General features: G+C 35.3%; 1 protein-coding gene across 1 annotated transcript in view; it reads right to left on the bottom strand.

The window, feature by feature from the left end:
* Positions 1–12,716, bottom strand: part of LOC131440731 (homeobox protein Hmx) — a 49,798-nt gene extending 37,082 nt beyond the window's left edge. The window contains exon 1 of the mRNA XM_058612259.1: positions 11,596–12,716. Within this exon, the coding sequence (XP_058468242.1) occupies positions 11,596–12,152 (557 nt within the window). The 5' untranslated portion in view covers positions 12,153–12,716. The remainder of the gene's footprint in view (positions 1–11,595) is intronic.
* Between the last annotated feature and the right edge of the window lie 526 nt (positions 12,717–13,242).

The raw sequence follows: 13,242 nt of genomic DNA, 5'->3' as shown, positions 1-13,242 counted from the left end.
AATATAAAAGTATCTTAGCTTTTACTTTATACCAAAGAAGTCGAGCTTAAACTTCTGCCGGAAAAATCCCGATAAAACACTTCTACCATTCACTATTAGATTCGTCAAAGCTACCAGAAGTTGTTACTTTCTATTGCATTCTTCTTTTGTCGGTTCGGATAGTAAAGGTTAAAAAACCTTATTCGGTACTTTCCGGTATATCGGAGACTTGAGTGGTTTGCATTGATGAGATGCTTAAGCTCGGCTGGAAGGGGAAAGTTAAGTTACTAAAAGATTTCTGCTTGCTCAAAAAGGATCATTTCATCAAGTCTCATCTTAATAAATATATTGATAAAAAAATTCACATCCTTGCTCTACCTTGAGAACCAGCATTCTATAATTTGGATTTTATTTATTATTCCGAATTACAATAATAAGACTAATGTTACCGTTGTTTTCCGCTCGAAATTTCAGGTGGGTAATTACCCACCTTTGGAATTTTTGGGTGGTTAGTAATACCCAACGTGCCCACCTCTTTCACCGGCCCTGATTGAGTCGATCTTACCAATCTGAGATGATCAAGTTGAATATAAATATTGCAGATACTTTCATCGAGCTTCATTCGCATTAGCATTATAATTGAATACTCAATGTACCTCAAGTTGTATCAAAACATTAGCTCAATGAAAAAAAATGCAGGTAACGATTTGAATGACAAGAGGAAGTCATTCTCAAACCACTAGATAGATTAGGAAACGATTTTACGTTTGCTCTTCGACTTTCAGTGCATATTGAGTTGTCAGTGAAAGGCAAAGTGAACGTAAAAGTTTACTCTATACGAATATGTACACTTCATCAATTGCTTAATAATTCAATGTCTTTCCACATGCATTAGATAAAACAAATCAACGACTTGCTGGCCGCCAAGAGGTGACAACCTGTTCTTATTCCTCTCGCTCAAATCAAAGATAAAACTATTACGGTGTAAACATTACACCATTAGCTAGTGTTACGAAAAATTTGATCACTTTTTACATTCAAGCAAAAAAAGGTTGAACGCATACATTTTTTGCACACAACGTCTACAAAACGTATAGAAGTTAGACAGAATTTAGCGATTTTTCATGCGATTACTCAGATTTGTCCGTTCAATTGCAGTGCAGTAGTTTTTGCTCAGCGGCCAAAATAAATTTCTGTAGTTGTCCGTAGAAAAATTCTAATTTCTGTAGATTTCCGTTAAAAAATCCAATTTCCGTGTGTTTTTCTAAGGATCCATAGATACGAAAAAATTCTCCGAATCCATAAATATAGGAAGATTTCCGTAGCTCTGACATCACTGGTTCCAATAGGAGCGAAAAATACTGACCATTTTTGGATACTTCGTGTCCGTCGGATATAGCCGATCTAAATACAACATTCTCTATCTTCAGGAGAAAGATACTTGCGGCTAACGGCAGCCTTCGCACTCCCGACGGTGCTCCAAGAACGTGAAGCGCAGGTGAAACAAAAGAAGAAGACCGAGAGCAAGGTGGCTAGAAGTGTAAATTGAGACCAGGCGGATTTAACTTAAGGTTTCTCTTTTTTTACCTAGAATAGAATTTTCCGAGGCCCGGAGGGCCGAGTGTTATATACCAATGCAGTACGACAAACTGAGCAAATTTCCGTGTGTATGTGTGTGTGTGTGTATGTGTGTTGTCAACAAAGAGGTCGAAATTTCAGAAGTGACTGGACCGATTTTGATCAAACTAGTCGCAAATGAAAGATCTCCCTTGTCACCCTGAACGCTATTGAGTGGTTTTGAGATCTGATGTATCCTTTTTTTGTCAAAATTTTCAGTTTTTTTGACAATATCTGTCACAATTGACCTTGAAAACAGAATATGTTTTTAAACTTAGATTCCGCACGGTAATAGCTATCCATCAAGCCATAAATTGTTAAAATTCGTTTTAATTTTTAATTTTTAATGGATTTGATATTTTTGTATACGCGACTTTCCGCGTTATTCCAGTAGTAGTAGTAGATGATTATAAAGCGAAGTTTCGGAGCCAAGTGAAACACTGTTTTATGCAATTGTTTCTTAGCACTTAAAAGACTATGCACAGCACCCTTTTTCATGACGTTTCGATTTTTTTTGAAATGCAAAAATCGATTAGAAACAATTTCCATCCAGAAATTCATTTCTGAATTCAGTTTCAGGCCTTAGTTCCTAAATTCAGTCTCAAAATTCATTTCCAGAATTCAGAACCTACATACTAGAACTAAACTCGGAGCATGGATTCTCGAGTTAGATTTTGAAACTTCTCCCTGTAATTTTCTCTGAGATGGTTTAGCGGTTCACTTGGAAGCAACCCATACACGACCTGACAGAAATGAGCCTGTTTCATATGTGTTCCACTGAATTCAGGACGGCGCTAGTGTACCTAAACAATACGGGTGCAACGAATCACGAAACAAAAAGATTACAAGAGAAACCAGTACTTCATTACGTTATTTGCGGTCACTGTGTATGCGTCCAGCAATATATTTGAAAGGAGCGTAATTTTCATATTGTGCCTCACGCAAAATTATACTTATACTAAACCATAGTAACTAATCATCATAATTATTTTATAAATGTCAAGAAAGGCCAGCAAAATTTATTTTACTTATTAAATATAAAAATTTAAACCGCAGATTGTCGAAAAACAGATACGTTATTTCCAAATGTTATTCTATTTACGACGCTATTGTGGAACCAGAGAACCAAAACTTTTACTTATATTCTCGATGTATGGGAGCTGTCAAGTTGTCCACGGGTTGCTTGGAAGCTACTATTGAGTTGTGAATAAAGTTCGTAGATCAAGTGTCTGTCATTTTCGATTCAGGAGATATATTGGTATAAGAGACTCAACCGACAAAACGCACTTTTTATCTTCACGCTTATTTTAGATAGATCAGAATGCAATGGTCAAGTTCAAATGTATTATTACTGATACTTCTGGTTTCGAGAATGTTTTCAAACTAATAGTTTTTCTGAACTAACCGAAACAATCTGAATAAAATTATCCTAACGAAAAACAAAATGTTTTAATAAGACTGTTAGAATGACAAGAGAAAGGCATTATCACACCACTAGGTGGATTATATTATTTTGGATAACTAACAGCTTTGAGCGATATTGGACAATCATGAAATAATTTAATTTAAAATTCGTGCTTTGTAACATCAACAGCAAATTACTCAAAAGCAAACATTAGATCCAGATATAATTCTAAAGCATGCCATATGACGTTCTAAGCAGGACTAAATGAACGTTAAAAAAATTCGGCACGTGAATAAAACCAATGAAATCACCGATAAGATCAGAAGATAAGATTAATGTTATTCCTAAGCCTTCACGAATTCAGTCCAAAGGGGATCCTATGCTTCGCTAAGGATATGGAACAAACACGCGCACGAATAAATAAATATTAAACTTCCATTTCCTAACGGGGTGCAGAGTGGTCGGATACAAATATGTTTTTTTAGAATTTAATTTCTACTAATTGACCGTTTCCCTGTGGAAACCACCCTGGTGAATAAACATCAGATTAGCACTCTACATGAAGGATCCTGTCTGATTTTTTAGTCTAAAACGAGGATACGCGTTTTTCGCAAGTTAATTTGTAGCTAATTTGTGAAATGGAAAAATAATGAGCAGATTGCATGATTGGTATCATTTTTCTCGCTTTGTTTCAACAGTTGTCAAACCGTAATTAGTATTAAAGTCGTTAACGGTACATTCATAGAATTCTGAAGAAGGTTTTATTTTTTTACACGCAATATAGACTCATACCTATTAATTAGAATCAAGCAAGACAAATACGCATAAAAATACTTATAAAATCTTAAAAACACTTCATCAAGTTTACCTTCGTCAATTATGTTGTTGGACATGACTTTAACTTTTCCTCTTCTCGCTACGAAATTGTTCGGTGGAAAAATAAAATAACATGAAACTGGGGTGATTTCCTTTTATACCAGAAGATGTTTCCACGAAGACTAGATAAGGAAGTACGAAAGACGACATTTGAGGATCCAGAAACATGATACTACTACTGGCCGTAAGTACCTCCGTTCGTAGGCGGTTTTGAGGTAAACTTGTGATTAAAAATTAGCGTGTTTTACACAATTTCCGACAATTGACTACGGCTTCTGTTTGTGGCTCGAATTCTTAAGTGGGGTGTTCCGATTGTCCTTCTCATTTTTCAAACGCCTAGGAAAAATAACTGAAACATCTGTTCTCAACGACACCCCACACCTTAATCATTACACTGTTTATTCAAATAAATTACAGCCAATTAGACGTTAGCGCAGTCCATTTGTATTCGCTTTTTTACTTTGCTTTGTGCAACTGAAGCGATTATCCCACCGTATTTATATGCCCTTGGTGTGCACAGCCTCCTGCAATGCGGTAAGAGCTCTTCTGAGGCTATTTCTAACAAACAAGGTCGGATTTATACACCCGGTGTATTCCGACTGGGACTCCCTGCCGACCGAAATAGGTAGTTGCAAAACCATGAAGTCTCACTCGTCTGCATGCCTGGTGTAACGGATAGTATTACCACTCATACTATTAAATCACTTAGCATTCAGAATTCGTTACTGAACGTTTCAGATTTTCTCCGGATTCGGTTCTATCATGCTTGAGGCATTATATTATATAAAAGCATATAAGGTAGCGCACTTAAATTCGATGATTACGGAAGGGTTCAGATTGAGAGATGCTCAATTCTACATGAAAGCCGTTCTTGGAGAAAAAGTTACTCAATTATATCAAATAATGTTATACTTATGATTGCTTCAAACAAATAAACTGGAGTAAATACATCCAATCAAATACCTCTGCGTTAAAAACTTCTAACCACTGCTGCATCACCAGTCCTAATTTATCAATTCCTAATTTATAAAACAGTTGAATTATAAATAAGATTTATTCAGATAGAATGAAACCGCTTTAATGACTGCAATGACTGCAATGATCATCCAGCAATGCAGGAGTATAAGTCGAACAATCCTGTCCATATATTTGAAAATCAGCTGAAGGAACCAGGTGAATAGTTTCACCATGTGCAATATAGATAGCTACATATTACGCAAACCATAGAAAATATTGTGAATTATTCGCACACTGATGCCAATTAACACCGACGGGTAAATAACACCGGCCAAAAATGGAAAAACATTTCAACTTGTATAACTTTGCTAAGGTAGGGCAATTAACTTCACCATTATTTTATGTTTTTTGTTTAACTTTTGTTTCGGGCTTAATTGAATCTATCTTTTTTCTATTCACTGATAATACATTTAATTACTCCATTACTTACTTTGTTTGACATACTGTATTTCTTTCTACTTCTGATGTTTTTCAGCAGATTCATCAAAACTATATCTTTTAAAAAGGAAACTTCGTATTAAAACAATTTGTTTTAATAAAACTAGTAGGACAACAGCTCTAGCAGTCATCTCAGCTCCAGAAGTCATCTCATTTACGAAAACCATTATTTAGAGTGAAATCTTCAACCGTAAAGGTAAGATGAAAATTCGAGTTTCCACGCAGCAGTATTGAGTAATTTTCGAACTATTTTTTTCTGCGGTATTGCTTCTAATATTTTACCCGATTTCAAGTCGAGTAATCGCAAAATAATATGATGACTCTACTAATGAGAAGACTATGTACACACTTCGAAAGAACCCTATGATTTTACAACTTATTAGATGTACATAAATGTAGCGTCACCGTTCACGCTAATTTACGTGCAAAAACATTTAATATTATGTCTAAAATTCAATGAAATGAAATTCATAGCATTAAATAAAATCATGCTGATAGCGACCGCCACGCGACTTGAACCGAGAATCATTGGATCACAAAGTACGTCCATTAATCGTTTGAGTCACAGAAGCACACATTTGCTTGGTTGGTAAAAGGTTCAAGCTACAATGCAAGCTACAGTCAAAACCAGTGAAATTCATGCTAATCTAACATTAGGTCATTATAAATGAAATTTTCCGCCATTTGACAAATTAGGCTTTAAAAAATTACATCGTATTAAGTTACTTGTAAAATCTAGTTTTCATTTGGTGTGTAAGCAGATCATATAAAAATTTATCATATCATTAAAACTTTGGTGAACTGTTGTCAAATCAGCAAATATTCGTATTTGGTTTAATCTCAAACAACAAAATTTCATATCAGCACTTCAATAGCGTTCATAATTTATTCAATTTTAATATTAGTAAGTAGACTTTTAAACAGAGAATAAGAATAGGTTCAAGTTAGAATAAGTTTAAGTCTGTGCGATACTATGTATACTAATCGTTCAGCATGTCTAACAAAAACGATTTTCTGGTGAATGCACTGGTATTTGATAAGCCTTATGTTGAATTTGACAGGTAGTTTGTTCGATTGGAATTACACTGACATTTTTTGGCATTAAAAATACCTTACTCTTCACTATACCGGGAAGGGTCTATGATGAAAAGATCATAATTGTTGCGATTTTTTTTTCAGAATTATCGCTCAACAAAATAAATTCAAAAGTTTTGCATATTAAAGAGAATCATTCGAACAGCATTTTGTATTTTTTCGTGGAAAAATATTGAGAAATAAGTAGGCGAAGAGGTATTTTGACGACTCTTCTTAAAAATCATGATTTGCGGTGTCCACTGTATCTCAGCGCAGACTAATCAGAAGCGAACAAATCAAAGCAGCATAGTTAGAGTAGAAGTTTTTCTAGACCCCAACGTTTCTGTTTGATTTTTTTTATATTTTAAATTTTTGGTGGTTGTTCAAAGTGAAAACTACGATTTTTCACGAAAAAATCCGCCATTTTGTAACTGTAAAACCTTCCCAAAGTAACAAACAACGAAAAAAAACGTTGGGGTCTGATATTTTATATGTAGAAAGTGCGTGAAAAATTTGAACAAAATTGGTGCAGTAATATATGAATGACGATGGACACGGTCTTTCAAAACCTGCTCTCGGGAAAAACGCGTTCTCGAGATATTTCGTTAAGAAAGTCAAAGAATTGACTCATAAACAAGTCGATCGTAATTCTAAATATATGAAAACAGTTACAGATTGAATGAAACATACAATTACAATGCCATACTGTTAGCCGGTACTGAACGATTGCAATGGGATGCGAAGTCTGGTGAAACAGAATTACTACGTTTTTCGCATATTCTTTAGTTTTTGATATATATATATATATATATATATATATATATATATATATATATATATATATATATATATATATATATATATATATATATATATATATATATATATATATATATATATATATATATATATATATATATATATATATATATATATATATATATATATATATATATATATATATATATATATTTATATATTCTATATCCTACAAAAAATAAAAAATCCATTACATTCAACATTCAATGATGTTATAGTTTAAAGATCAAAAACTAAAAACAGTCTGGTTTCTACTACACTGAAACTGGAACGAAGAAATGGTGTTCATGTGTGTCAGGAATCATTTTGGTATTCAGATAAACGCTACTCTAAAAAATTAATTAAATTTAACTAAAATTAGTTTCAAAAAAATTCAGCTGTTTTTTTTTTAATTTTAATTTTTTTGATCAATTGCCTAAGTCTAAAAACATGATTAATCCACCTAGCAGTGAGATGATACCTTTTTTTATCAATCCGCATGTGTTTTTTGCATGGATATTCTTAGGTGTTTTAGTTCTCATCACATTATTTTAATCATCGTCTTTTCAAACGGCAAATTGAGATTTTAATCACTCATTACCCTGTAATGCCGAAACTGCAAATCGTATCGAATTTCAATCTTAACGTGTGACAATCGATTGAACATTCCATGAGATGTCGAAGTAAGTTCCACTTTAGAGTTTTTCGTCATCATTTATGGTACTTCCAGAGCCTACGCCTACGCCAAACAATCTACATCTTCTATATCGGTATGAATTTTAAAAACTCATCATCAGTAATTCCAGAATCAGATAAAATTCACCAATTTTGTATGGGACATTAAGTCCGGATTTGTATTTTGTATGGGACCTGAATTTTTGTTTTTGAAGTTCAATTTGACGAAAATGATCGAGAAATTTTGAGAAAATCATTGAGCTTTGAGAAACGATTCGATACTGGAACCGGAATTCTAGAATCGGTGTAGCCAAAATCAGTTAAATTCACCTGAGGAGTGTGTAGACATCTTTGAGAAATTGTAGTGAGTATTAAAATTTGGGGGTACATTCCGAATCCAAAAACGAATACCGCTTAAACTGAAATAAATTTATTTGGTTATCGACTATCCAAATCTGCCAACCCGATAAACCTAATTAATTTATGTGAAATGGACATTTTTATACTAATCACCCTGTATCTCCTAAACCAGAAGTCGGATCTGACTAAAAAGTAAGATGTTTCATAGAAATCGTAATTAAGAGTGCGTACTAGTAGAGTTTGCATGTCATGTTAAAGCTTGCTTCAAATAGAATTGGAACAAAGACAATTGCCTGTATTTCAGTTATTTATTATTGTATTCAAGATCTTTTTTTATACAAATGTAGCGTTTTCTTCATACTTTTAAGAAAAAATACGGATAAAATTATTCGTCACGGTTTTGAAGGAATTCTCGAATTTTTCCTGTAACACGGCACAGTAGGCGGCGCACACCTTCTTCGTCCATCGTTTTAGCTATCTTATTCCACCAGGTCGTCATCTGATTGATGTCTTTGACAACGTTTCCCTTTGCCTTGAGTCTCCTCTTCATGATTGCCCAGTATTTCTCAATAGGGCGGAACTGGGGGCAGTTGAGTGGGTTAAGCTTTTTCGGAACAAACTGGACCACTTTCTCTGCATACCATTCTTAAACGGCTTTGCTGTAATGACAGCTTGCCAAATCTGGCCAAAACATTACAGGATGGTCGTGGGATCGAATGAACGGCAAAATTCGTTTTTGGAGACACTCTTTTTGGTATAGTTCCGATGTCATTTGTCTTATTTGTAACGAAAACTTTCGTTTTTTTGCCGCAGGTGCAAATGCCCGGCCAAATCATAAATTTTCTTGCAAATTTGTCGGCAAAAACAAATTTAAATTTGGCTGGAACATCCCCCCGAGCCGTTGCCAAGTAAAATTTTTGACCTGGGATTTGACCGAAGTCAGCCTTGACACAGGTTTCATCGTCCATCAGAAGACACCCGTTGAACTTGGTCAGCACCTGGTCATATAGTTTCCGAGCACGAATTTTGACCACACTATTCTGTTTCATGGTCCGATTAGGCTGTTTGCTAGCTCGATACGACTTGATTCCTTCCCGGAGTCAAGTTCTCCTCACGGTACTATGGGCAGCACCGAATTTTCTGACCAAATCACGGTCCGACAGATTAGGATTCCTCTTAATCGTCTTCAAAATCTTACCACGCAATTTCCGGTCGTCAGTTCGACTCCGACGATCGGCTTGAGGCTTCCGAATCGTCGTCAATGTTTTCTTATACCGTTTGATAACGCGCCATACGGTATTTCTGGGGAATTTCAGCTGTTTAGCTAGCCTAGATGCAGACCACAATGGATTTTCCAAATAACTGTGCACAATTTTTTTTCCTTCTTTCGGCTTCCATGTTGATTGTTTACAAAGCACAGTCGATTTTCGGAATGTCAAAAATCATACGTGAAGCTGACAAAATTCCCGACACGTGGGCGCCAAGAGCTTCCAAATCCGTCCACCAGGAGCGCCACAATATGAGCAAAAGTTTGTTCCAATTCTAAATGAAGCAAGCTTTAGTTGGTGGCCGTACGAACCGACTTTGATTATACCGGTTCTCGGGTTCCGGTGTCGGAAGTGCATATAATAGTGAACCCACTTCGTTTTGTTAAGGATGACCTACGCAATCAAAGTACTGTTTTATTCTGTATGTTATACTAGTTAATGGACAAACAATCTCTTGGTTTCTTTCAAAAATCGAAGAGAAAATTTTTGAATAGAATACCATAATGTTATATGTACATGAGAAAGGCATCATTACACCACTAGGTGGATTAAAACAGGTTTTTCACAATGTATATGTTTTTGAAGTGCTCAATCGATTTCATTTACTCAATTTTTATACAATTTACAATTTCCGGGTTACCATGATTTGAAGTAAGTGCATGCATAAATATATCCGCACTTTTTAAAACTCTGTCTTGAGTGGAATTAGTCTCTGCATCAGTGAAACACAAATATTTTAGCATAAAACGTGTTCAAAGTTACATCCGAATCGGAGTATGTGAAGTCTGATGACTTACTAACCATTCCTAGAATTGCTCTTATACCGTTATATCTCCGATACTGGAAGCGTTTACAATTTAATCTTTGAACTCGATCAATTACCTAATACAGCTTTCAAACAAGCTGTTATGTTATGGACATTTATAGTATTTTTGGTTTACGCAAAAATCACATATTTAATTTCAACTTTCTTCACATTTCGCCTTCGGCTGGTCAGTGCTTAAAGTAGTTCGAATTGAACTGCCATCTTCCCGTAGCAGTTCAATTTAAACCGCTAAGCAAACTCAAAGTTGACACTATGTATGTAACACTTTTTAGATATTGCACCGAGGTCCGTTATGGTCCGTTCTGACGTCTCGGGCATAAATGAGTCTGACTGACGACTGACTTTTTTTTCAAAAAACAAAAAATCTCCGGTTTGTCGATTACATCAGTCATAACAAACTTGAGCTCATTTGAATACAACAATGTGTTAGCAGATCATGTTTGAATGGATGTAATAAACCATGCGATTCCGGGGACTCAATCATATAAGTTACGTAACCGACAAGCAGCCATATTCAGACATATTTGGGATAGTTTGAAAACTGAAAAGAGGTCAATAATCTAGTTCAAATGTATTATTATAGATCCTTTCGATTCCGGAAATGATACCGTTGACGTCAGCTTTTAAGTACTCGTTAATGAATTACTCAAATCATTATATATGGAGTCGAATTAATCTATCTAAACTGAATCTAAATCGACTCATTTCCATACAACGTGATCAATATCGTGATCGGCACTCATCGAGCATAAGGGTTACACTCTGTAAACCTAATGCCATGAAGATGTGCCTTCAACGTATAATGATAGGACATTAAAAATTGACGTATACTGAACCAACATATGAGCCAAATCAACAAAATTTAATCAAGTCGCAATTCGTTCTAACGATTCTCGCAAAAAATAAATTAATTATATATACTTTCGTCACATGAAAATTAATAATAACACATTTCTACTTATTAATTACAATCACTGAATTAGCATTACAATAATATTCATTGTCTCAAGTAAATTTTTTGTAATTCGACACACTTGAAAATAATCGGAAACACGAACATAATTTTTAGTGAATGTCAACCTAAACAAGTGAGCATTATATTGCTATATAATGAAATATCAGCTACATATAAGATAACTACATAGGGTAATAAAAGATTTCATAGCTTTGTGTATTTACTAAGTCGTCATAATTAGATATTTACCACATTAAAGATGCCCACTTCATCAAGTATTTCAGTTAAAAATCACACTTCAACTCACCTAGAAAGCATTGCTGCATCTTGTGGGCTTGCGGTTCCACTATTACCATTCGAAGACACGACTACAGCTGCTGCTGCTGCCGCCGCTGCCGACAGTGGCAACGACGGGATTGGAGTTATTACTCCGACGCCTTTCTTGGAATTTGGCTCATGTCGACTAAGAATACTAGAGATTGAGAAGCTAGTGTATCCAGATGTAGCTGAGGTTTTCCCCACCGAAGGAGATTCTTCAATCGTTTCCGTGTGATGATTCATTGGCGGAGGAGTTTTTGGAGGACTAAGCTGTGATTCCGGACTATGTGAAAAACTAGTATTGTTATTATTTAGGCCGCTAGCTACACTGTGATAACTATGTTGATTGGATGTGTTCTGTTGCAGATGACTAACAAGTGCAGAGTGGTGCAGATGACTGTGATGAAGATGATTGTTATCCGGGGATGCTATATGCTCGTCATCACTGTGCAGCCCATGAGGACTTTCTGAACCTGTTATTCCGTGAGGACTTGGTTCTGGGCTGGATACCACGCTGACATCAATATCCAGTTCTGAAGAAGACATCACTGTTTCAAAATACTTAACTTTGCAGAATCTACACCAGTTTCAGAGTTAAAATCCTTTCCGAAAACATGTGTTAATTGGTTACTACACAGTAGCCATTTACGTTCACACCACTTTCATATTTTTTCTATCACAATATGTACAATCACGATTAATACAGGAACAATCGTTTAAAAACGTATATGAATATTCGGTATTTTTTAAGTCACAACACTTGGATTTAAATGCATCTGATTAACTAAATCCCAGTGAAAATCCTTTAATTAATGAAACCTTTTCCGTTAACACCTCTACATGACGCAATCCACCTGCTACTAGCATTTTCTGCCAGATGAAATGCAACTACTGGTACGACACACGTTGTTTACTCGTCAGCAGCGTTCAAATTACAAAATGAGTTTAACATACAACAAAATTATTAAACCCCATTTAACTAACAACTTGTGAATCGCTTGTTTGTTTTGTTATGGATTTTATTGCCGCAGTGCTTCTGCTCTACACCCTCCGCTAACGCGCGCGCATAAACAACATATGTTTCAAACAGCAGCAGGAGCAACACTCAAGGAAAACCGTACGCAAGGACTAAAACTACCCTCATTCATACATGCGAGAGAAGGACGAACCAAAATTAGCGTGAGCAAAGTGAATGTTTTCGAAAAGTGCGTCGAACTTCGAAAAGAGGTGGAGCTTGTGCTTTCATCCCCTACCGGTAGCCTATCACAGTGAGCAATGTTATTTGATGTGCATGTGTAGGTTAGTGAAAAGTCCTAAAGCTTCTGTGTTGGTCGGTGCTGTATAAGGGGTTACTGAGTTGTAATTTGATTTGAATTTCGGAGGGGATTTAGCAAACATTTTTCCTTTTTGTTACTTTCTCTGTATGTTGTATGTGCACAATAAATGCAGTCTTCATATAGTAAAAAGACTGATCTATTCTTATTATTTCTTTACTGTTCTTTATTCTGAAAACCAAATTTGAAAAAGTTCAAAATCTCTGTGAATCCATATGTTTGCAATCAGAGGGTTTTGAAAAATGTTAATTATTTTTTTCGGTTTCAATATCCAATGTTGCGTAATACAGTCGTGCCATTCT

Source organism: Malaya genurostris, chromosome 1, assembly GCF_030247185.1.
Source record: "Malaya genurostris strain Urasoe2022 chromosome 1, Malgen_1.1, whole genome shotgun sequence".
Classification (NCBI taxonomy): domain Eukaryota; kingdom Metazoa; phylum Arthropoda; class Insecta; order Diptera; family Culicidae; genus Malaya; species Malaya genurostris.
This window is presented reverse-complemented; position numbering and strand designations above follow the sequence as displayed.